The sequence below is a fragment of the Cyclopterus lumpus genome, chromosome 25 (genome assembly GCF_009769545.1).
Source record: "Cyclopterus lumpus isolate fCycLum1 chromosome 25, fCycLum1.pri, whole genome shotgun sequence".
Lineage (NCBI taxonomy): Eukaryota > Metazoa > Chordata > Actinopteri > Perciformes > Cyclopteridae > Cyclopterus > Cyclopterus lumpus.
In genome coordinates, this window is record NC_046990.1 from 11,958,901 (window position 1) to 11,984,217 (window position 25,317).

The 25,317-nt window shown below is 45.2% G+C and overlaps 2 protein-coding genes across 8 annotated transcripts; one reads left to right on the forward strand and one right to left on the reverse strand.

Annotated features, from left to right (window-relative positions):
* Positions 1–616: 616 nt before the first annotated feature.
* On the forward strand, positions 617–7,287 carry LOC117728140 (protein rapunzel-like). 2 transcript variants are annotated; one of them, XM_034528899.1, is made up of 3 exons: positions 617–640; positions 4,774–4,827; positions 5,003–7,287. In XM_034528899.1, exon 3 carries the CDS (start codon positions 5,023–5,025, stop codon positions 6,205–6,207), a length of 1,185 nt encoding a protein of 394 aa, XP_034384790.1. In that variant the 5' UTR covers positions 617–640; positions 4,774–4,827; positions 5,003–5,022; the 3' UTR covers positions 6,208–7,287. The 2 variants fall into 2 exon arrangements, with proteins under 2 accessions (XP_034384790.1, XP_034384791.1); XM_034528900.1 differs by lacking the exon at positions 617–640 and adding an exon at positions 3,618–3,830.
* A 55-nt stretch (positions 7,288–7,342) lies between these two features.
* LOC117728143 (transmembrane protein 176B-like) lies at positions 7,343–24,357 on the reverse strand. 6 transcript variants are annotated; one of them, XR_004609092.1, is made up of 9 exons: positions 21,652–21,750; positions 21,040–21,171; positions 20,133–20,320; positions 19,669–19,788; positions 18,866–18,922; positions 18,257–18,475; positions 17,680–17,802; positions 17,258–17,595; positions 7,343–7,356 (listed from the first exon to the last, which is right to left on the reverse strand). XR_004609092.1 is itself a non-coding variant. In XM_034528905.1 (8 exons), the coding sequence occupies exons 2-8, from the start codon at positions 21,158–21,160 to the stop codon at positions 17,530–17,532; spliced, it is 891 nt and encodes a 296-aa protein (XP_034384796.1). In that variant the 5' UTR covers positions 21,161–21,171; positions 21,652–21,752; the 3' UTR covers positions 16,971–17,529. The 6 variants fall into 6 exon arrangements, 5 of the variants coding, with proteins under 5 accessions (XP_034384796.1, XP_034384795.1, XP_034384798.1 ...); XM_034528905.1 differs by lacking the exon at positions 7,343–7,356 and having other exon boundaries at positions 16,971–17,592; positions 21,652–21,752; XM_034528904.1 differs by lacking the exon at positions 7,343–7,356 and having other exon boundaries at positions 16,971–17,595.
* Positions 24,358–25,317: the final 960 nt, after the last annotated feature.

The following is a 25,317-nucleotide window of genomic DNA, read 5'->3' on the forward strand; positions in this document are numbered from 1 at the left end:
TGACCCCCCTGAAACTGAGAGACTATGCCCCCGCTTCGCACATAAGATTGCACAACATACACACACACTGATCTGCTACGCCACCTGAAGGCCACATGATCCGTGAGCCTAGAGGACGGGACCGTCCTGTGCTCCAATGAGGCTCTCAGGAAGTCTAAACCAGAGCCGCCTCCACCTTATAGTTAAACCTAGATTTAAAGATGTACGTAGACCACAAGCACCTCCTCCCTGTAAGGGGATCTGATCATCTAAAGCTCTGTAAAGGCCAACACAGTGAACTCAGGCTGAATGTGACCTCTGACCTTTTGTGACAAAAAAGCAAAATAAATCAAATTGACAATGAAAGAGGAAACTAGTATAGTATAGGATGAGGGAAATGTTTAGTCCCCCAGATTACAGACTCATATTTAAACAGTTTAAAACATGTGGTTCACACTGTATATTGAACCCACCCTCCTCCCCATGTGGACATCGGGAAACCAATTTCATTGGATGGGAACTTTATTTTTCAGAGACGGGGCTGTTCAAAGCACACTGGTTTGTCCAACCCAGCCCCACCCTGGTGGTCTGCATCCCCCAACAGCTCCAGAGATCAATCTGAGGGCTCATAAGACGGGTAACAAGGAAACAAGGAAACAAGGTAACAAGGAAACAAGGAGGAGAAGAGAACAGGTTTATCTGGTCATTGTCTCTATTCTTGTGAAATGCTGTGTAGTTCCAGTTCTTAAGAAATGTAGAACGTGTTAAAACGATCTCAGGAGGTGAAACTCTCTTTAAATTCATTGGAATATGTAACCTTACAGGGGAACTAAGGGTTGTGAGATGACTTTGACTAATTTATGAATGTTAAGCCAAAAGAAAGGTTGGGAGTCTGTGGTCTAGTGCCGCATATTCTCTGTATCTCTGTATCTACGCCGACACATTCAAGGTCATTCAATTTATTTATACAGTCTCAACAGACTGTAAAGAGACGGACGAGCAAACCCTGGAAGACGTGCAACAGGTGCACAATAATAAAACAGTCCAGCATATGAAATATAAAGAGTACTGTAATAATAGCAGGAACTTTGACCACAATTTGGGGGGCTCAGACTGTCACGAATTCCCCTTCTTATTAGTGTTTTCATTCTGTTTTCTAGTTTAATTAACTCTCATGTCATTTCAGACCCGGTCATTCACACCTTCACCAGGTGTGAATCGTCCTTCATTCCCTTCACCTGTTACTCATCTCACCTGCAGCCCATCCCCTCGTTAGTCCCTCACTCCTTAGGTCCCCTCACTTGTCCTCTGCCAGATTGTCTTGTGTTTTCGTGCCGAGCTCTCCAGCATTACTTTAGTCTCACTTCCTGATCTGCCTGTTTTGACCCCGCCTGTACAAAGTAAAGACGTTCATCTTTGTTACCCCGGTCTCGGAGTCGTGCTTTTGGGTTGCAGTTTGTCAAACTGTCACACAGACAGTCTTTTGATGTCAGGAAAAATACTCAAATGACCAAATCAGGCTTGTTGTCTGATACCTGTTTGCCAATGGAAGTGCTTCCCAAATTTCCACTGGCAAGTGACCGAGTTACGTCAATGCTCAGAGAGCCGAGGCCACAAAATGCTTCATCAGCAACTTTGAGTGGAAAAACAAGCCTGAAAATTATCCTCATTGACAAACATCTGCAATATGGGAAGAACTTTTAGAAGGTTCTGGATATATTTCTATATGTTGGGCGTTTAGGGAAAGTGGACAAGAGATCATCATGTTTTAAGTTGATGTGACAAACGTTTGAGCAAACAGTTCCATATTTACGTGTCCAGCAGATTAAAGATCCCCTCAGGTTACAGTCACAGTTTAACAGTTTTAAACAGCCCCCCTCCAAAAGCAGGCTTCTGCATACCAGTGTTATGGGATGGGAACTTCATATTTATGAGACAGTGCCATGCTAAATAACTGGTAATCTGTTGCATTGGTTCCCAACCCAAGTCCAGTCTGACGGTCTGCATCCCCCTACAGCTCCAGAGGTCACTGAGAGGTCACGAGACCGGTAACATGGTAGCAAATAAGTCAATAGAACCAATTCATCTGGTTTGTGCTCTTGTGAGATTTAGTCAAAGTTGTTGTTTCTCAATGGCATTTGGACCACAGCATTTGACCAACATTATATCTTCTCATCTTGCCCCTCTGACCTCTTCTGAACCATTCAATGCAGGATTTAAGTGACAAATCAATCAACGAGGTATGGTATACTGCCATCTGCTGGTAGAAAGGTAAACCCTTTACTCTGCGTCTCCTCATACAGGCTCTGCTTTGTGTTCACTCAGAAACAGCACAATGATGTGGAAATATAAATATGATGTTAACAGCAACTACACACACACACATTACTTTGATTAAACTATATTAGGAACTGAGTTGCATTAAAGAATACAACGATTAATTGAAAAGTTGATTCTTGCTGTGTACATATATGGGAATGAATATTAAACTGCCTGTCGTCACTTCTGTAACCGTGTGTGAGGTGCACTTATAACATGTTAACAAACGGAGTCGGGAGATCAGACACAGTCTGTTACTCCTGTTTAATAATTAATGTTCTTCTAATGTTACCCTGCTATGCGTTTGATTCATAGAAGATTGTAATTTAGAACATCTATCACTGGCTTTTATTTTGACATTCGTTTTAAGCACTTAAGTTTTCCCGTTTTTGGTTTCAAACAGAAAACGAAGAAACGATGGCATTTCCGTATTTTCGAATGAACCATAAAACAAATGAACAAAACGTACACGGACCGGCCCTCCATCACTGCTGGATTCCCTTCGCATTGTTGAGTCGTTACATTACATGTCATTTAGCTGACGCTTTTATCCAAAGCGACTTACAATAAGTGCATTAAACCGTGAGTCCAAACTCAGAACAACAAGAATCAAGAAAGTACAATTTCTTCAATAACGTTAAACTACAGAGTGCTATCAGTAAGAGACATTTAAGTGCTACTAAAGTGCTAAACTACAAAGTGCTATCAGTAAGAGACATTTAAGTGCTACCAAAGTGCTAAACTACAAAGTGCTATCAGTAAGTGCTATCAGTAAGAGACATTTAAGTGCTACTAAAGTGCTAAACTACAAAGTGCTATCAGTAAGAGACATTTAAGTGCTACTAAAGTGTTAAACAACAAAGTGCTATCAGTAAGAGACATTTAAGTGCTACTAAAGTGCTAAACTACAAAGTGCTATCAGTAAGAGACATTTAAGTGCTACTAAAGTGTTAAACAACAAAGTGCTATCAGTAAGAGACATTTAAGTGCTACCAAAGTGCTACTACGGCGCTACCTTCCCTATTCAAGGTATAGTCGGAAAAAAAGATGTGTTTTTAGTTTGCGATGGAAGATGTAGAGACTTTCTGCTGTCCTGATGTCAATGGGGAGCTCGTTCCACCAATGAGGAGCCAGCACAGCAAACAGTCGTGACTTCGTAGAGGGTTTAGCTCGAAGTGACGGAGCTACAAGCTGATTGGCAGAAGCCGAGTTAAAATAAATCAAATTGATAATGAAAGAGGAAACTAGTATAGTATAGGATGAGGGAAATGTTTAGTCCCCCAGATTACAGACTCATATTTAAACAGTTTAAAACATGTGGTTCACACTGTATATTGAACCCACCCTCCTCCCCATGTGGACATCGGGAAACCAATTTCATTGGATGGGAACTTTATTTTTCAGAGACGGGGCTGTTCAAAGCACACTGGTTTGTCCAACCCAGCCCCACCCTGGTGGTCTGCATCCCCCAACAGCTCCAGAGATCAATCTGAGGGCTCATAAGACGGGTAACAAGGAAACAAGGAAACAAGGTAACAAGGAAACAAGGAGGAGAAGAGAACAGGTTTATCTGGTCATTGTCTCTATTCTTGTGAAATGCTGTGTAGTTCCAGTTCTTAAGAAATCTAGAACGTGTTAAAATGATCTCAGGAGGTGAAACTCTCTTTAAATTCATTGGAATATGTAACCTTACAGGGGAACTAAGGGTTGTGAGATGACTTTGACTAATTTATGAATGTTAAGCCAAAAGAAAGGTTGGGAGTCTGTGGTCTAGTGCCGCATATTCTCTGTATCTCTGTATCTGTTGCATTGTTGAGTCGTTACATTACATTACATGTCATTTAGCTGATGCTTTTATCCAAAGCGACTTATAATAAGTGCATTAAACCATGAGTCCAAACTCAGAACAACAAGAATCAAGCAAGTACAATTTCTTCAATAACGTTAAACTACAAAGTGCTATCAGTAAGAGACATTTAAGTGCTACTAAAGTGCTAAACTACAAAGTGCTATCAGTAAGAGACATTTAAGTGCTACTAAAGTGTTAAACAACAAAGTGCTATCAGTAAGAGACATTTAAGTGCTACTAAAGTGCTAAACTACAAAGTGCTATCAGTAAGAGACATTTAAGTGCTACTAAAGTGTTAAACAACAAAGTGCTATCAGTAAGAGACATTTAAGTGCTACCAAAGTGCTACTACGGCGCTACCTTCCCTATTCAAGGTATAGTCGGAAAAAAATATGTGTTTTTAGTTTGCGACGGAAGATGTAGAGACTTTCTGCTGTCCTGATGTCAATGGGGAGCTCGTTCCACCAATGAGGAGCCAGCACAGCAAACAGTCGTGACTTCGTAGAGGGTTTAGCTCGAAGTGACGGAGCTACAAGCTGATTGGCAGAAGCCGAGTCATTGCTCACTGGGTGTGGCCTTCAGCCGGCACTGAAGTTAACTTGGCTGTTTCTCTCTTTCCTTATCAGTTGTTGCTGTGTTCTAAGAGGAGGCAGGCCGCAGTCTAACACTGAAGCAGAACCGTAAGTAGAAGAACCAACATGTGTTGCTTCTGTCTGTAAAACTAAAAGGTCTTAGACCTTCTGCCTCACTTGTGTTCAGTTCTTTACCGTTTGATTGTTCTTAGAGGAGTTTTTCTTGCTTAAATATCACAGACTGTTTCTAACCATGTCAATATGTTTATCTTATTAAAATCAGTTGGGGAGACATCAGCAAAGATGGCAAGCAAGCTGCAGCAGTTCGTAGCGGAGAGGAAGGACATGGTGGAGACTGTGATGGAAGTGTTTGAAAGTGGAGCTGAAGTGTTGGCCAGCATTGTCGGCGACCTTTTCCCCATCTTCTCCATCGCCGCCCCAATCATTAAACTGGCTCTGAACAATGTGGAAAGCAAAGAGGCGGTGTTCATGAAGGAGCAGTTTCAGAAGGTGCGAGATGGTCTGGAGGGGGTCTCCGAGGAGATGCAGCGCATCAACGAGGAGATCAAGAAGAGCGGATTGGATGCTGTGTATTTCCCAGTGGAGGAGAACATCACTAACCTGTTCAGGAAGTACATGGACATCCTCAACGCCAAACCCGAGTCCCGGGAGGTCAAGAAGAAGATTTTCCTGGATCATTTTGGCAAGACCGGCGGTGACAAAAACCTGATCACCCTCTACAACTCTGTGACGGGAGATAACTTCTCCGGGCAATCCGTGCTCGACATCATGCTGAACTACAAGGAGAAGAGTCGCCGGCCGGTGGAGGACTTCTGCGCCAGGCTGAAGAAGCTCTTCTGCATCGGGCTCATCGCTCTTTTGGGCCACGCCGCTCTGAAGGGGAACGACGAGGAGGACGCGCTTCTGAAAGACTGGGGCGAGAAGATGAAGACCGTCCAGCTCAAAATGAACGTCGTCATTGAAGACTGCATCGTCACCTTCCCCGAACAGGCCGAGATAGACTCCGATCGCCTGGTGAATGCGATATACAAGCCAAACTTATCCAACAAGGTGCTAGCTGATGCTATCATAGAGAAACTGAAGAAGAAGTATGACTGGGTGGGCTGGTCCGTGCGTATCTTCCGGCCCCCTTCAGGCATCTGTACCAACAAGAAGGATTACCACTGCCTGACTGAGAAGAGTCACTTCCAGGTGGATTCATCCGATAAGGAATTAAACATCTGGGTGTCCTACAGCTCCTCGCCCAAGCCTGTGGACGGCAATCACATCCAGCAGCTGATCCAGAGTCAGAAGAAGCCCACGGTGATGGGTGTAGCCGAGTTCCTGCATGAGAAGTTGCCCGGCTCCTGCGTGGTCCACACGGTCACAACAACCAGCAAAGACCTGGCCTGCTCCTGGAGCTTCAAGGATGAGCTTCACTACTGGGAGGAGCACAATAACGTCTACGTCTGCGCTCACTGCGCCTGAAGTGTTTAACGCGGAAAGTCAACCATTCAGTTTGTAGGTTACTTCTTATTTACACGGATATGCAGAGTCTATCGCTGCCTTACCTTCATATACTACACAGTGTGTGCCTTGATTCAGTATTTAGAGATGTTAACTGTTAGTTTATTGTAGTCTGGGTGCATCAAATCAGGTCAATTTTATATATACAGTCCAATATCACACATTTTTCTTAAGTGGTTTTACAATCAGTGCAACATGTGACGCCCTCGATCCTTAGACCCTTGATTTAGATCAGGAGAAAACAGCTTTGATTGGGGGGGAAAGGAGGAAACCTGAAGGAGGGATCCCTCTCCCAGGACGGACATGCAGTAGATGTCACATAAACAGACTCATGACCTTTTGACCCCACACAGCTGTGCTTAACGGGCAGAAGAGCTCAGCCCCTTTCTTCAGGCTATATTATATGTCTCTTTTTGTTATGAAATTGCTCAATCGTGTAACGTAATAATCTGCAAGTTCACAGTTGCTGATGAATTCTGGTATATGATCCACGAGTGTGTTTTCGCTGTAAGTTTCAGGAGGACGTGGTTGTTTTGTTTTGGGTTGTTGACTTCCAGAGAAATAATGTGTAACATGCCGAGGGTTAGAGACCGCGTACAGATGCCTAGCGGAGCTGCGCTTGAGCCACGGCTTTATGTGGTGCTGCAACACAAACGGGGAAGTGGTACCTGCTCAAAGGTGGAAGAGTTCCTTTGTTGAATTTTGGAAAAAAGGTCAATCATGGGTTGTGATTTTATTTTGATCAGAATGTGTCCAACATCAACACTACTTGTTGACAAGGTCAGACACCACTGAGTTCTTTGTATATTGTTTACATGTTATCACCTATACGTTTAATAATGTCTTTCTACTTTTGACTATTTGACCCAAACACGCCACGTATTTACTGTCGTTATCAATACTAAATTATTGATAAAATGTTCATCTTGCTCTGTTTTTGATTATTTCTATTTTCATACAGTACATTTTGGATTATCAGTGTCTCAGATTCAAAATCAATGAATGTCATACATCTTCCAAATAAACAAAGTCATAAACAAAGTCATCATCCTTTGTCTGTTTATTGTTGTGACTGACTCACAGTTTGCTTGTTATGACACACACACACACCTCTGACTGCGTGGTGACAGGAATACACATATCTATTACATTCATTCAAAGTGAATATTTGTGGTTACTCCACTCGTCCAAATATGTGGGCTGTTTAATAAAAAAGCTGTTCCCTTAATCCGTTTTCTCTTGAAAGCTAAATGCACAGTTCCACTGAGGAGTCACAGAGCGGAGGGTGTGACACCCAACTGCTCTGTGGAGATGTCTCACATCTTAGGGAGAAAAAAAGAGAAGAGGAAAAGGATATTCTGGTTAGCTTGTTTGGAAACACCCATCGTGCTCTATGATCGTGTGGTTGTGGCTTTTCTATCTTCGGCGTTTAAAGACTCAGGCTGCCGGGTCACGCTTGGGGTCACGTGCCCTGAACGGAAACCAACAAGTGCAAAAGAAAACAAGATATTTGTCTCGATGTATTTTCACTACGAGTTCTTGGATTGGACATTTAAACGGAAGCAAAGAAAAGTCACTAATTAAACCTAGATTTAAAGATGTACGTTGTTGAGAATGAAATACCTAGAAACGTAGAATAGACACCCGGCACATAATAAGGCCTTGACACGCTGGTTAGAATAGTCACACGGCATATAATAGACGCTGTTTAGAAATAAGCACACGAACATAACGCTACGTAGACTCTCCTCCGCACAGTTCTCAGGGACTAGAGAGCAGGAGGCTGCTCGAAGGAGTGATTCCTGTGTTGACGAACTGTCTGCACATCGTGTCAGATAAAGAACACCTGCTAACTGACCCCCCTGAAACTGAGAGACTATGCCCCCGCTTCGCACATAAGATTGCACAACATACACACACACTGATCTGCTACGCCACCTGAAGGCCACATGATCCGTGAGCCTAGAGGACGGGACCGTCCTGTGCTCCAATGAGGCTCTCAGGAAGTCTAAACCAGAGCCGCCTCCACCTTATAGTTAAACCTAGATTTAAAGATGTACGTAGACCACAAGCACCTCCTCCCTGTAAGGGGATCTGATCATCTAAAGCTCTGTAAAGGCCAACACAGTGAACTCAGGCTGAATGTGACCTCTGACCTTTTGTGACAAAAAAGCAAAATAAATCAAATTGACAATGAAAGAGGAAACTAGTATAGTATAGGATGAGGGAAATGTTTAGTCCCCCAGATTACAGACTCATATTTAAACAGTTTAAAACATGTGGTTCACACTGTATATTGAACCCACCCTCCTCCCCATGTGGACATCGGGAAACCAATTTCATTGGATGGGAACTTTATTTTTCAGAGACGGGGCTGTTCAAAGCACACTGGTTTGTCCAACCCAGCCCCACCCTGGTGGTCTGCATCCCCCAACAGCTCCAGAGATCAATCTGAGGGCTCATAAGACGGGTAACAAGGAAACAAGGAAACAAGGTAACAAGGAAACAAGGAGGAGAAGAGAACAGGTTTATCTGGTCATTGTCTCTATTCTTGTGAAATGCTGTGTAGTTCCAGTTCTTAAGAAATGTAGAACGTGTTAAAACGATCTCAGGAGGTGAAACTCTCTTTAAATTCATTGGAATATGTAACCTTACAGGGGAACTAAGGGTTGTGAGATGACTTTGACTAGTTTATGAATGTTAAGCCAAAAGAAAGGTTGGGAGTCTGTGGTCTAGTGCCACATATTCTCTGTATCTCTGTATCTACGCCGACACATTCAAGGTCATTCAATTTATTTATACAGTCTCAACAGACTGTAAAGAGACGGACGAGCAAACCCTGGAAGACGTGCAACAGGTGCACAATAATAAAACAGTCCAGCATATGAAATATAAAGAGTACTGTAATAATAGCAGGAACTTTGACCACAATTTGGGGGGCTCAGACTGTCACGAATTCCCCTTCTTATTAGTGTTTTCATTCTGTTTTCTAGTTTAATTAACTCTCATGTCATTTCAGACCCGGTCATTCACACCTTCACCAGGTGTGAATCGTCCTTCATTCCCTTCACCTGTTACTCATCTCACCTGCAGCCCATCCCCTCGTTAGTCCCTCACTCCTTAGGTCCCCTCACTTGTCCTCTGCCAGATTGTCTTGTGTTTTCGTGCCGAGCTCTCCAGCATTACTTTAGTCTCACTTCCTGATCTGCCTGTTTTGACCCCGCCTGTACAAAGTAAAGACGTTCATCTTTGTTACCCCGGTCTCGGAGTCGTGCTTTTGGGTTGCAGTTTGTCAAACTGTCACACAGACAGTCTTTTGATGTCAGGAAAAATACTCAAATGACCAAATCAGGCTTGTTGTCTGATACCTGTTTGCCAATGGAAGTGCTTCCCAAATTTCCACTGGCAAGTGACCGAGTTACGTCAATGCTCAGAGAGCCGAGGCCACAAAATGCTTCATCAGCAACTTTGAGTGGAAAAACAAGCCTGAAAATTATCCTCATTGACAAACATCTGCAATATGGCAATATTCTGGATATATTTCTATATGCTGGGCGTTTAGGGAAAGTGGACAAGAGATCATCATGTTTTAAGTTGATGTGACAAACGTTTGAGCAAACAGTTCCATATTTACGCGTCCAGCAGATTAAAGATCCACAGTATCATTCATATGGAGTCATCTCATCTTATGGCCAGCTGATGACTACCAGTCCAATATCCACTGTCTTTTAGCTCTGGTTTTGGTCCCCACCAATGCTGCCAATGAGTATTTTAACCCATATTTATCTAAACGTATGCAACTACAAAACGTTGACTCTAAATGGTTGTGCAGGAGTAAACGAGTACAGCAGAACTAACCAATAGAGTCATTTACGTACGAGTGGTTCTGTCTCTGAAAGGCTGCTACAGGCCAGTGTCTACGCCCAGGTGGGGTGAAGGGGCTGCTGACACAGCACATTGGAATAGTGATGCTTTTAATCAGACCAGAATTACTCGACCATGAATATGATTGGGCCACACAGCCCCGCATTGAGTCCGGCCCGTCAGTTGACCTCAGGAACGCAGAAAAAACATCACGTGGCAACGAAAGCTTTCGCCGTATTGCAGGAAGACATTGTGCTGCCCCCCGCCACCTCAGTAAGCCTCAACTCTGCCTCAACTCTGCCTTAATGCAATAAGAATAGCAGTCATTTGGGTAAATACTTTTTTTTTCCTCACATATTTGAATCGGATGGTTCAGGTCAGATGGTGCTTGGGAGGGGCCAGTTTTCTGAGATTCATGGTCTGCTCAGGCTCTGACTCAATCTTATTTTAAGAATAAGAAACAAATATGTTTGGTACCCATTCATAGACTGTATATATAAAAGTGCACGTAGATACCGTGACATCATTGGTTTGTGGACGGCCATTTTGAAGCCTCAAGCTCTGCATTTTCGACCGTCGCCATCTTGGTTTTTGTTGTCACCATCTTGTTTTTTTGCAACTTTAAGTGACACGAGAGGGTGAAGCCACAACAGAGCGCTGATTAAGACATTTTTAGAAAAACAAACTGAAAACTCAGTGTGAAAGGGTTAAAGTTCTAGGACGACTCCCAGACTGGACAACGCCATGGCAGCGACCTGTCAATCACAAGGTAGCCCCGCCCTAAAGCACACCCTGCTTTATGGTGTATTTGACTCTAAATGGGACCAGAATTTACTAAATGAACATCATGCTGTATTAAAGAAGACTTGAAACTAGAGATTGAGACCATAAATCCTGTTTACAATGTTTACTGAGGGAATAAATCAAGAGAGACGCCCTGATGGCGACGATGAAGAATGGAAGTTCATGGCATTGGCTTCACTTTTCAAACCTGAAATAGCTCAAAATGATCAAAACAAAACTCAATGAAGTTTATCAGTTATCAATATGTTGATGACCTTGCTGGATTACAAAATGTCAATCATTTGTTTATTTTTCCATTTAATTGTTTTAATTGGCTCCTGGCAAAGCTGCTCTACTCAATGTTTTTTACCGTGGACCAACAGTTTGGGTTTTTGGTTGATAACCTGTCAATGTTATATTTACAGTTAGCTCCCATGTGGCCAGAAGTCCATTCATTCAGTTTTTAAGGTTTTTTATTTGTGTCGCTAGTAAACTGAGAGCCATAAATAATGAAATGTTAAAGCACAAACTTCTTGTAATGACTTGACTATAGTCCTCATGGTTCCACTCAGCCCGATGGACCCTTCCTCCCCCTTGTCACTGTGATGCTCTGGCCTCCCTCCTCACATACCAAGGCATGACCCAGCAAGCAGACGTTCTCCTGTGGAGCTTTAGAGGGCATCACAGGTAGCTCTGGTATTCTGAATGTAACCCAAGGCTTCGTTCAGATGCTTTCAGACTGTAAAAGCAGTGACTCCGACATCTATGGGAAACATATTCATGGGTAACATGCATTACCCATGAATTCACATATATGAATGTGAGGTATTTGGACAGTTCATATGTGAAATACGGTAAATATCATATTCCATGTATGAAAACATGAACTTCACATGCACTTTTAAGTCTCGTGAAGTTGGGGTTTCAGTGGTAATAATAATGGTGCTCAGTAAATATTGTCCTGCTAATTTGAAAAAGTATCAGCCTCCAATCCTGAGTGTTGCTCTTGGCCTCGGGAGCTGTACCTGTAAACAGCCTCATCATTCAGACCTCTTACGCCTCATCATTCAGACCTCTTACGCCTCATCATTCAGACCTCTTACGCCTCATCATTCAGACCTTACGGCTCATCATTCAGACCTCTTACGCCTCATCATTCAGACCTTACGCCTGATCATATAGACCTTACGCCTCATCATTCAGACCTCTTACGCCTCATCATTCAGACCTCTTACGCCTCATCATTCAGACCTCTTACGCCTCATCATTCAGACCTCTTACGCCTCATCATTCAGACCTTACGGCTCATCATTCAGACCTCTTACGCCTCATCATTCAGACCTTACGCCTCATCATATAGACCTTACGCCTCATCATTCAGACCTTACGCCTCATCATTCAGACCTTACGCCTCATCATTCAGACCTTACGGCTCATCATTCAGACCTCTTACGCCTCATCATTCAGACCTCTTACGGCTCATCATTCAGACCTCTTACGCCTCATCATTCAGACCTCTTACGCCTCATCATTCAGACCTCTTACGCCTCATCATTCAGACCTCTTACGCCTCATCATTCAGACCTCTTACGCCTCATCATTCAGACCTCTTACGCCTCATCATTCAGACCTTACGCCTCATCATTCAGACCTCTTACGCCTCATCATTCAGACCTCTTACGCCTCATCATTCAGACCTCTTACGGCTCATCATTCAGACCTCTTACGCCTCATCATTCAGACCTCTTACGCCTCATCATTCAGACCTCTTACGCCTCATCATTCAGACCTTACGCCTCATCATTCAGACCTTACGCCTCATCATTCAGACCTCCTATGGCTCATCATTCAGACCTCTTACGCCTCATCATTCAGACCTCTTACGCCTCATCATTCAGACCTTACGCCTCATCATTCAGACCTTACGCCTCATCATTCAGACCTCTTACGCCTCATCATTCAGACCTCTTACGCCTCATCATTCAGACCTCTTACGCCTCATCATTCAGACCTTACGCCTCATCATTCAGACCTTACGCCTCATCATTCAGACCTCTTACGCCTCATCATTCAGACCTCTTACGCCTCATCATATAGACCTTACGCCTCATCATTCAGACCTTACGCCTCATCATTCAGACCTCTTACGCCTCATCATTCAGACCTCTTACGCCTCATCATTCAGACCTCTTACGCCTCATCATTCAGACCTTACGCCTCATCATTCAGACCTCCTATGGCTCATCATTCAGACCTTACGCCTCATCATTCAGACCTCTTACGCCTCATCATTCAGACCTCCTATGGCTCATCATTCAGACCTTACGGCTCATCATTCAGACCTCTTACGCCTCATCATTCAGACCTCTTACGCCTCATCATTCAGACCTTACGCCTCATCATTCAGACCTTACGCCTCATCATTCAGACCTCTTACGCCTCATCATTCAGACCTCTTACGCCTCATCATTCAGACCTCCTATGGCTCATCATTCAGACCTCTTACGCCTCATCATTCAGACCTTACGGCTCATCATTCAGACCTCTTACGCCTCATCATTCAGACCTTACGGCTCATCATTCAGACCTCTTACGCCTCATCATTCAGACCTTACGCCTGATCATATAGACCTTACGCCTCATCATATAGACCTTACGGCTCATCATTCAGACCTCTTACGCCTCATCATTCAGACCTTACGCCTCATCATATAGACCTTACGCCTCATCATTCAGACCTTACGCCTCATCATTCAGACCTTACGCCTCATCATTCAGACCTTACGGCTCATCATTCAGACCTCTTACGCCTCATCATTCAGACCTCTTACGCCTCATCATTCAGACCTTACGCCTCATCATATAGACCTTACGCCTCATCATTCAGACCTTACGCCTCATCATTCAGACCTTACGCCTCATCATTCAGACCTTACGCCTCATCATTCAGACCTTACGCCTCATCATTCAGACCTTACGCCTCATCATTCAGACCTTACGGCTCATCATTCAGACCTCTTACGCCTCATCATTCAGACCTTACGCCTCATCATATAGACCTTACGGCTCATCATTCAGACCTCTTACGCCTCATCATTCAGACCTTACGCCTCATCATTCAGACCTTACGCCTCATCATATAGACCTTACGGCTCATCATTCAGACCTCTTACGCCTCATCATTCAGACCTTACGGCTCATCATTCAGACCTTACGGCTCATCATTCAGACCTCTTACGCCTCATCATTCAGACCTTACGCCTCATCATTCAGACCTTACGCCTCATCATTCAGACCTTACGGCTCATCATTCAGACCTCTTACGCCTCATCATTCAGACCTTACGCCTCATCATTCAGACCTTACGCCTCATCATTCAGACCTTACGCCTCATCATTCAGACCTCTTACGGCTCATCATTCAGACCTTACGCCTCATCATTCAGACCTCTTACGCCTCATCATTCAGACCTTACGCCTCATCATTCAGACCTCTTACGCCTCATCATTCAGACCTCCTACGGCTCATCATTCAGACCTCCTATGGCTCATCATTCAGACCTCTTACGCCTCATCATTCAGACCTCTTACGGCTCATCATTCAGACCTCTTACGGCTCATCATTCAGACCTTACGCCTCATCATTCAGACCTTACGCCTCATCATTCAGACTTCTTACGCCTCATGATTCCAGGTTGTAAACACAGGAACAACACAGACATATCTGCAGCTCTGCCTTAAGCCACTCTGAGTGTGTGGAACTATTGTGCAACAGGAATTCAACATGAATCAACAAGTTCATTCGAGGCACCTGCTGTAATTTAAATGAGAACAGGTGCCTCTGTCACGTCCACATGTTCCAGTCTCGGGTCGATCACTAGAAGACGCCTTGAGGTTTGCAATAGTAAGTTTTCAAAATAGTATATATTATTATATATATGAGAGGGGTTGACACTTCATTACAAAATTAAACCAAGCGGCATTCACGAGGACCGCTATACATGAAAAGTCGCCAGTTAACACGGTCTCCTGTTAAACCGTAACACCGGTCAACGCGGAAATACCGCATCCGAAAGTAGTTTGCGGTTACGGTTTCTCCAGCCTAAGTGTGTGACTTCCAGCCCCCTATAATTCGGCGTGCATGGCGTAAGTGCAGCGTTCGATTTTCAAACACTTTCATCGGATTGAAATCCGTGAAATGTCAGTGATGAGCATCTTCAAGCCAGACTGAGGGTCTCCACTGCTTCCTCTCTCAAGCCCAATGTGGCTCAGCTGTGTGAGAGGAAGCACTGCCAGGTCTCTGGCAGCAAGGAGTAGACAAGAGACGCCCATGTTCTGAAGAACTCGTTCATGTTCGTTCCTGTTCTGAAGAACTCGTTCAACCGTTCCTGTTCTGAAGAACTCGTTCAACCGTTCCTGTTCTGAAGAACTCGTTCATGTTCGTTCCTGTTCTGAAGAACTCGTTCAACCGTTCCTGTTCTGAAGAACTCGTTCATGTTCGTTCCTGTTCTGAAGAACTCGTTCAACCGTTCCTGTTCTGAAGAACTCGTTCATGTTCGTTCCTGTTCTGAAGAACTCGTTCAACCGTTCCTGTTCTGAAGAACTCGTTCATGTTCGTTCCTGTTCTGAAGAACTCGTTCAACCGTTCCTGTTCTGAAGAACTCGTTCATGTTCGTTCCTGTTCTGAAGAACTCGTTCAACCGTTCCTGTTCTGAAGAACTCGTTCATGTTCGTTCCTGTTCTGAAGAACTCGTTCAACCGTTCATGTTCTGAAGAACCGTTCATGTTCGTTCCTGTTCTGAAGAACTCGTTCATGTTCGTTAATACTCTGAAGAACTCGTTTAACCGTTCCTGTTCTGAAGAACCGTTTATGTTCGTTAATACTCTGAAGAGCCCATTCATGTTCTGAATTGTTATTAATAAAGATTGAGAAGATTGGATCAGTTGTACTTTTTTTTTACAACTTGATGCGGCCCAGCCTCACCCAGACTCTAGCGGCCCCCAGGTAAATTGAATTTGAGACCCCTGATATAGATAGATATATATCTATGTATAATATCAGTATTTGATAAAGTAGAGCTTGCTCCCTTCTCAAAATAAGAGTGTACATGTACAGAGGAAAGACAGCATAATGTGCGAGAGGGTGTGTATGTTAGAGAATGGGCACCACCTAGTGGCCAGACAACAGTCCTGCAATCCAGCCATCATGGAGGTTATAATTGTGAATGTTTCCAGCATGACGAGTAAGTTACAACGGGCCAGGTGTGTTTGTGTTCAACAAACTGGGCAAACTGGAAATTCCCTGTGAGATTAAACATGACAGCAACCACACACCTGATCTGTGAATCCAGAGGAAGAAACTGAGAAGAGTGAACATGAAGTGGCTTTACCAGCCAGGTGTGTTTTCTTTTAGTCCTTTAAGCCTTAAAAGGACAACAACAACAACAACAACAACAACAAAGACGCACACACAAGGCTGTGCGATAGGTCAGGGTGTGATTCCTCTTTATCAGTTGTAAAAAATAAATGAAAAATCAACCCTGCACTTTAATTAAAAAAATATAAACTTTCATCTTTGCTTTTTGTCCCAGTGTTTAAAGAGAGGGTAGATAAATGGAGAAAGCCCTTTTGAAATATTAAGTTTGAGGTCATATTTCTAATGAACTCATTCCATCTAGTGATTGGCACCCACAATGCCCCAAATCTTGCTAACACTTTTAATTTAAACTGAGTCAGTGTGCACCTCGGGGTCTGTCCACAGCCGATGCAGAATAGTTCCGGCTGCATGTCGTGGTCACCTGTTATTGTCCGTGCTATACGCCTTAAAGGGAGCCGCCTGCCCATCGTGATGAAATGTATTGACATTAATACACAGGAGCAGTTCAGGAGCCAGTCGAGCTCCAGATGGGAGCCACATGTTGGGCTCACATACTCCTGAGTAGCACCCAGAAACACAGGATGTTCTTATCAGTTGGGTTGGGATTCCTTCACAGTAAAAGCTCTGAACACAACCAATAAAATGAGGTTCCTTCACAGTAAAAGCTCTGAACACAACCAATAAAATGAGGTTCCTTCACATAATCTTTTTATTGAACTTTTATTTAATTTTTTAACAGAAATAGCATTTCAAATAAGGGGGAATATAATTACCTTTAAACCCCACACTTTATAATTACCGCTTCTATTTGTACGTCAAGAGCAAAACTACATATTAAACTGATACAATATTAAACTGATACAATTCTTCCGCCACGCTTTGTAGATTGAATGTAAAATACAAAGCAGAAATATACCAAAATATATGTGAAAAAATAGTTTTATATCTTAAAATGGCAAACAAGAGCATGAATGTGTGTGTCCGTCACACACACACACACACACACATGTGTATGAGCCTCCCTTTCACCTACAAACAAGCTGAACAGAAGGCACATTACCCGGTAGAAAGTCAGAATCAACGTGAACAGTTTAAACATTCAACAAAGGATGAAATGGATAGTAGCATATACGATCTATTATAAAAAACTACCACAAGGGCTGAATTTGTGTAAATCATCAAAATTCTAGCACATAGAATCAAAAGTATAAGTGCACAGGATTATAGTTCCTGGTAACTGACAGCACAACGCAGAGTTTTCTAGGCTGTGGGTTGACTGGTGACTTCCTCCAGCAGAGGTTTGTAGTGTTCTGGGTCACCCATCTTCTATTGAGAGAAACATTATATCAGTAAAGTATATATATATATATTTTAATGGTGCAGAAACACTGTGATTTTGAAAGCTCTCACCTCCTTTTCTCCCATGCCACCTCTCTTCAGAGCCTTGATCCCCAAGACGGCAGAGCTGATGACGAGGCAAAGCTCCAGGGCGGACAGCACGATCAGCAGAGCGGTCATGCTTCTCAAAAGAATCTGGAGGGACGCGTACACTTTAATATATTTGTTCTTACTCGGCTCATATCATCAACACTCTGATTTCTATTTCATAATTGGCTTTGATTTCGAGCCGCATCGTGTTCACAAAAGGCAAAAAGAAACGGCGACCTCATCATAATTATGACTTCCTATTTGGAGATTACGGGTCTGATTAGGAGATATCTAGATTTCCGCTGCCAATGTTTTTGTAATCATGCATGTAGCACATGCGTTATTTTGATCATATTTAATATAGTATTTAAATCACATTTAGGTCACACGGTTTGATGCATTTTTGATGCATGAAGCATCCCATAGTGGTCCTGGTGCTTTGATGTCTATGAGGGGCAATCAGACTTACAATTATATAATATAATATATTATTATATAATAATAAATACATAAAGAATATACGTCTTACACATCAATTTCCACACTTATCCACACTTACCAGAGCCAGTGTTTTGGCCTCCAAGCACTTCTCCAACATGTAGTTCTCCCCGGGAGAGACAGTAGTCGTGAAGTGTTGTTCATAGCGTGAGTAGTAGTCAGAATAATCTTTTGTACACATCCCCCACAGCCTCGTGGTTGCTATATTGATGCTGTAGAGTACGATGGCGGCAATGGAGAAAGCAACTCCTGCTAGATTCAGCATCACATTGACGACGATCTACAATGCGAGACACAAAAACACACCATTCCTTCTCATGAAGTTCAAACAGCCACAGATGATCTACCTGCACCGCTTGGTGTGCTGCTCCTTCCTTAGAGAACCCCCTGCTACTCGGCCAACGTCTAGGAGGCCTTCTGGTCAGATGTCAACCAAGAGCTTTGCCTCCGGGCTCAGCTCCCTCTTTACCACAGCGTCGAACCAGCTGTCCATCTCATGCTCCATTTAAACTTCACTTGTGAACAAGACCCAGAGAGTCCTGCTTTGGGGCAGGGACTCCCTCACAAATACCACTTCCATTCAAAAACTCTCCTCCATTGTATTTGTCTTATTAAAATAAGACACCTTGACAATCAAATCAAATAGACAGCATGAGGATGAACTACTCACCAGACATGGACTGGGGCACTTCTCGGACAAAATGCCAAAGATGCCAAACAACATAATCTAGTGAGAGAAAAGACCAACAAAAATGTAAACATGTAAAAAGTTCATACGTGTCTTCTATTTTTGACTCAGTGGGCGGGGCAAAGAAACTAATATCTTATATTCTACCAAATACCTCGATATCAATTCTATGACAATATTTCAGGGTTGACAAATAGTCATCGGTAATGTGGATAAAATAACAAAGTAAGTAAAAGCAAATAAAGGAACAGCAAGAACACTTACTTTACATCACTTTGGCATCACTTTACTGTAATGTAGCATTTACAACCAGGAAATGACAACATGCCATATTACAATACCCAAGACGATATCTAGTCTCATATCACGACATCCATATAATATTGATGCCACTCGGCTTCAGGCAGAATTATGTAAGGTCGTCAAAACATGGTACAATTAATATATGCTTGGCTCTAATCTGATACCAATCCATTCTTTGGTGGATTTATTTTCATTTCTTTAACCTTTTGAAAACAGACCTATTGTTTAGGTTTCTGCTCGAAATAACATAGCCAAACTAAAAAAGGTGCATCTCAGCAACCACAAAGGCTATTTGAATAATGTTGGTGTTATAATAAAGGCAACCCATATGTGCTTTTGTTCAGATGTATAAATATTAGTCATCAATATATTTGCTCATGTTTATTGGAATGTTTTACACAGTGTAACTATAATGGTTTTCAAAAGGTTAAAGTGAGTTTGGGGTGTGTACAAAAGAACAAGTGCAACATCCTCTTGCTTACCAATACTCCGATCCACACAGGATACATGGTTTCACGCATAATCCACCAAGCGCCACCGGGACTGCACATAAGGATCATTCCAAGGCCGATGTTGAGCAACCCAACCATAATGTGCAGAGCCTGCAGAGGAGGAAACGCGGCATGAATGACAAACACCTGCACGGTACGACTGCAGTTACCAGGTGACCCCGTTTGAGTTATTGGAGAACAACCGTGCTGTGCAGAACATACTGTTAACGGTTACTGGACCACCTTCTCTGTAGATGCAGGTATCTAAAGCTATTCAGAACAGCTTGCGCTGCTTTTGAATTATTTCACCAAAACAAATGGTTTACTCAAATCAGAATTGAGTGGGGAAAGGAAAAGTACTAAATACATTTTGATTTTTTTAATGTAATGTAGCATAAACCTTTCAAGCAGAAGTCAACAGAGCAATTTAAGACATCATTAAGGTTGCCACTCACCCCCAGGACTGACTGGGAGTTTCTCTGGGCCGCCTTCAGGTGCTGAGACACAGAGCAGCACACCGGGCTGTAACAGAGGCCTTTGAGGATTTGGCACAGTGGAGGAAGGACACTGTGGGTGTCAGAGGTCATGGTGAACACAGTCACCCCCTCAGCCTTGGTCATGGTCACAGACATCCTGATGGCTGCTGCGGACCGGAAGAGACAAGAAAGTGTGGACATTCAAAAATGACCATTATGTTGATTCAACGCCTCTTTAAAAAGAGTTTGAACTAAAAACTTTCTTGTGAAGGTAGAATGAGTTTTTTTTTTGCATGGCTGTTGTATTCATACTGCATTAGTTTGAGCTCATAAAACCTGAGTGTGCCGGATGCACTTTATGAGCTTATAAGTGTAACTGGTTCGTTAAGGTATGGAGGTCACGTGTGTTTATTCACAGCTTCAATATGGAATCACATATATTATATATTTCAGGTTCAAGCCCTTGACTGGAATGAGTTAAACACCCGACTGCAGAACCCACACTGCAGAACCCACACTACAGAACCCACACTACAGAACCCACACTGCAGAACCCACACTACAGAACCCACACTACAGAACCCACACTGCAGAACCCACACTACAGAACCCACACTACAGAACCCACACTGCAGAACCCACACTACAGAACCCACACTGCAGAACCCACACTGCAGAACCCACACTACAGAACCCACACTACAGAACCCACACTGCAGAACCCACACTACAGAACCCACACTACAGAACCCACACTGCAGAACCCACACTGCAGAACCCACACTGCACTTGAACCTGAGCGCAGAACGTGGTCCATCTCCCTGGACCCGGAAGTAGCGTTAAAGGAGAAGAAACAGCCGTTTGAGGACTTCTTTGTGCGACCTACCCGGGGGACAGTGGCTGTCAGGCGGCGTGCGGGGTGACAACACCCCGATAGACTGCGGAGGTCTCAGTAAATATGTCGGGGTGACGCCCTCTTCTTCGCTTCTCACGGACTGAAGCGACATTGCGCTCAATGCTGCCACCGGTGGCCGAAAGCGGTATAACATTGTCATAACATTTACTTTTAAAACAGTCTGACAGTAGCACAAATTCACTCCAAAAAAAGAGTCAAATACTACAACAGGTATAGTTCATTATGATCCCCAACGTGTACTCTAGTAATATTGTTTCCAGCTTCCATGAGCGGCTCTGAGCCCTGAAGTCCGTGGGCCATCTGGGATTGATTAACACAAATCTCACGCACTCCATCTATTAAGTCTTATTTTTTATTCATTAACACCCGCCTGAAATACACGTTTCCTCCCCCGATAAGATGCCAACAAGTTTCACTCTCCTTTCATCAACTAACACGTTTGAGGAGTCCTGCGTGTCTTACGCGTATGGACCCACAGGGCCATAAATACATAATAAATACATAATAAATACATAATAAAGATTGTCCAAAGTTGAATTCTGCTCCTTTACAAACTGAAACCAACATGACAACACGACGTACCGGTTTGCGTCTGTTGGAGAGGAAGAGGACCCTCAAAGTATCGGAAAGGACGGCGCGTCTGGAAGGCTGTTGTTGTTTGGAGGAGGAAAGAGGAAGGAGAGAGGAGAGAGGAGGGAGGAGGGGAGGAGGGAGGAGGGAGGAGGGGAGGAGGGAGGAGGGAGGAGGGGAGGAGGAAAGAGGAAGGAGAGAGGAGAGAGGAGGGAGGAGGGGAGGAGGGAGGAGGGAGGAGGTAAGAGGAAGGAGAGAGGAGGGAGGAGGGGAGGAGGAAAGAGGGAGGAGGTAAGAGGAAGGAGAGAGGAGGGAGGAGGGGAGGAGGAAAGAGGGAGGAGGTAAGAGGAAGGAGAGAGGAGGGGAGGAGGAAAGAGGAAGGAGAGAGGAGAGAGGAGGGAGGAGGGGAGGAGGGAGGAGGGGAGGAGGGAGGACGGGAGGAGGTAAGAGGAAGGAGAGAGGAGAGAGGAGGGAGGAGGGGAGGAGGGAGGAGGGGAGGAGGAAAGAGGAAGGAGAGAGGAGAGAGGAGGGAGGAGGGGAGGAGGAAAGAGGAAGGAGAGAGGAGAGAGGAGGGAGGAGGGGAGGAGGGAGGAGGGGAGGAGGTAAGAGGAAGGAGAGAGGAGAGAGGAGGGAGGAGGGGAGGAGGGAGGAGGGGAGGAGGAAAGAGGAAGGAGAGAGGAGGGAGGAGGGAGGAGGGGAGGAGGGAGGAGGGGAGGAGGAAAGAGGAAGGAGAGAGGAGAGAGGAGGGAGGAGGGGAGGAGGGAGGAGGGGAGGAGGAAAGAGGAAGGAGAGAGGAGGGAGGAGGGGAGGAGGGAGGAGGGGAGGAGGAAAGAGGAAGGAGGAAGGAGAGAGGAGAGAGGAGGGGAGGAGGTAAGAGGAAGGAGAGAGGAGAGAGGAGGGAGGAGGGGAGGAGGGAGGAGGGGAGGAGGAAAGAGGAAGGAGAGAGGAGGGAGGAGGGGAGGAGGGAGGAGGGGAGGAGGAAAGAGGAAGGAGAGAGGAGGGAGGAGAGAGGAGGGAGGAGGGGAGGAGGAAAGAGGAAGGAGAGAGGAGAGAGGAGGGAGGAGGGGAGGAGGAAAGAGGAAGGAGAGAGGAGGGAGGAGGGGAGGAGGGAGGAGGGGAGGAGGAAAGAGGAAGGAGAGAGGAGGGAGGAGGGGAGGAGGGAGGAGGGGAGGAGGAAAGAGGAAGGAGGAAGGAGAGAGGAGAGAGGAGGGGAGGAGGTAAGAGGAAGGAGAGAGGAGAGAGGAGGGAGGAGGGGAGGAGGGAGGAGGGGAGGAGGAAAGAGGAAGGAGAGAGGAGAGAGGAGGGAGGAGGGGAGGAGGGAGGAGGGGAGGAGGAAAGGGGAAGGAGAGAGGAGGGAGGAGGGGAGGAGGAAAGAGGGAGGAGGTAAGAGGAAGGAGAGAGGAGGGAGGAGGGGAGGAGGAAAGAGGGAGGAGGTAAGAGGAAGGAGAGAGGAGAGACAAGAGAGGAGGGAGGAGGGGAGGAGGAAAGAGGGAGGAGGTAAGAGGAAGGAGAGAGGAGAGAGGAGAGAGGAGGGAGGAGGGGAGGAGGGAGGAGGGGAGGAGGAAAGAGGGAGGAGGTAAGAGGAAGGAGGAAGGAGGGAGGAGGGAGGAGGGAGGAGGAAAGAGGAAGGAGGAAGGAGGGAGGAGGGAGGAGGGAGGAGGGAGGAGGGAGGAGGAAGGAGAGAGGAGAGAGGAGGGAGGAGGAAAGAGGGGAGGAGGAAAGAGGAAGGAGAGAAATGGCCGAGAGCCACCCTGTTACCGGAAGAACCTCCCTGAGAACCGTGGACCCACTTAACCCGTTACCGGAAGAATCTGACTTTGAGTCACATATTGAGATTTGATAATTATATCTGATAAAGATAGATTGACAATACTATTCTTTTATATTATAAAACATAAACAAATATTACAGTTAGTTTTTTCTTTACTATATACATATACATTTAAAGCAGTTTACATGTACACCAGGACAACTTGTATTAACAAGCACCCCTTGAAGGCAACATCGTCACATGATAAACACAAAGGCACATAAACGTCTCATAATTGAAACCTCTATTATTTTTAGTTTGTGGTGTCATAGAATAGAGCCTTTCTTTGAAGCTGTGCTACTGGTTTGTAGAGATGTGTGTCACCAATGCTCTGAAAAGAGAAGTACGCTAATGACACTAATGTGTGGACATATGAGGAAGGTGAGGAGGAACCAGGGCAGAACAAATTCACTCCAAAAAAAGAGTCAAATACTACAACAGGTATAGTTCATTATGATCCCCAACGTGTACTCTAGTAATATTGTTTCCAGCTTCCATGAGCGGCTCTGAGCCCTGAAGTCCGTGGGCCATCTGGGATTGATTAACACAAATCTCACGCACTCCATCTATTAAGTCTTATTTTTTATTCATTAACACCCGCCTGAAATACACGTTTCCTCCCCCGATAAGATGCCAACAAGTTTCACTCTCCTTTCATCAACTAACACGTTTGAGGAGTCCTGCGTGTCTTACGCGTATGGACCCACAGGGCCATAAATACATAATAAATACATAATAAATACATAATAAAGATTGTCCAAAGTTGAATTCTGCTCCTTTACAAACTGAAACCAACATGACAACACGACGTACCGGTTTGCGTCTGTTGGAGAGGAAGAGGACCCTCAAAGTATCGGAAAGGACGGCGCGTCTGGAAGGCTGTTGTTGTTTGGAGGAGGAAAGAGGAAGGAGAGAGGAGAGAGGAGGGAGGAGGGGAGGAGGGAGGAGGGAGGAGGTAAGAGGAAGGAGAGAGGAGGGAGGAGGGGAGGAGGAAAGAGGGAGGAGGTAAGAGGAAGGAGAGAGGAGGGAGGAGGGGAGGAGGAAAGAGGGAGGAGGTAAGAGGAAGGAGAGAGGAGAGAGGAGAGAGGAGGGAGGAGGGGAGGAGGGAGGAGGGGAGGAGGAAAGAGGAAGGAGAGAGGAGAGAGGAGGGAGGAGGGGAGGAGGGAGGAGGGGAGGAGGTAAGAGGAAGGAGAGAGGAGAGAGGAGGGAGGAGGGGAGGAGGGAGGAGGGGAGGAGGAAAGAGGAAGGAGAGAGGAGAGAGGAGGGAGGAGGGGAGGAGGGAGGAGGGGAGGAGGAAAGAGGAAGGAGAGAGGAGAGAGGAGGGAGGAGGGGAGGAGGGAGGAGGGGAGGAGGTAAGAGGAAGGAGAGAGGAGAGAGGAGGGAGGAGGGGAGGAGGGAGGAGGGGAGGAGGAAAGAGGAAGGAGAGAGGAGGGAGGAGAGAGGAGGGAGGAGGGAGGAGGGGAGGAGGGAGGAGGGGAGGAGGAAAGAGGAAGGAGAGAGGAGAGAGGAGGGAGGAGGGGAGGAGGGAGGAGGGGAGGAGGAAAGAGGAAGGAGAGAGGAGGGAGGAGGGGAGGAGGGAGGAGGGGAGGAGGAAAGAGGAAGGAGGAAGGAGAGAGGAGAGAGGAGGGGAGGAGGTAAGAGGAAGGAGAGAGGAGAGAGGAGGGAGGAGGGGAGGAGGGAGGAGGGGAGGAGGAAAGAGGAAGGAGAGAGGAGAGAGGAGGGAGGAGGGGAGGAGGGAGGAGGGGAGGAGGAAAGAGGAAGGAGAGAGGAGAGAGGAGGGAGGAGGGGAGGAGGGAGGAGGGGAGGAGGAAAGAGGAAGGAGAGAGGAGGGAGGAGAGAGGAGGGAGGAGGGGAGGAGGAAAGAGGAA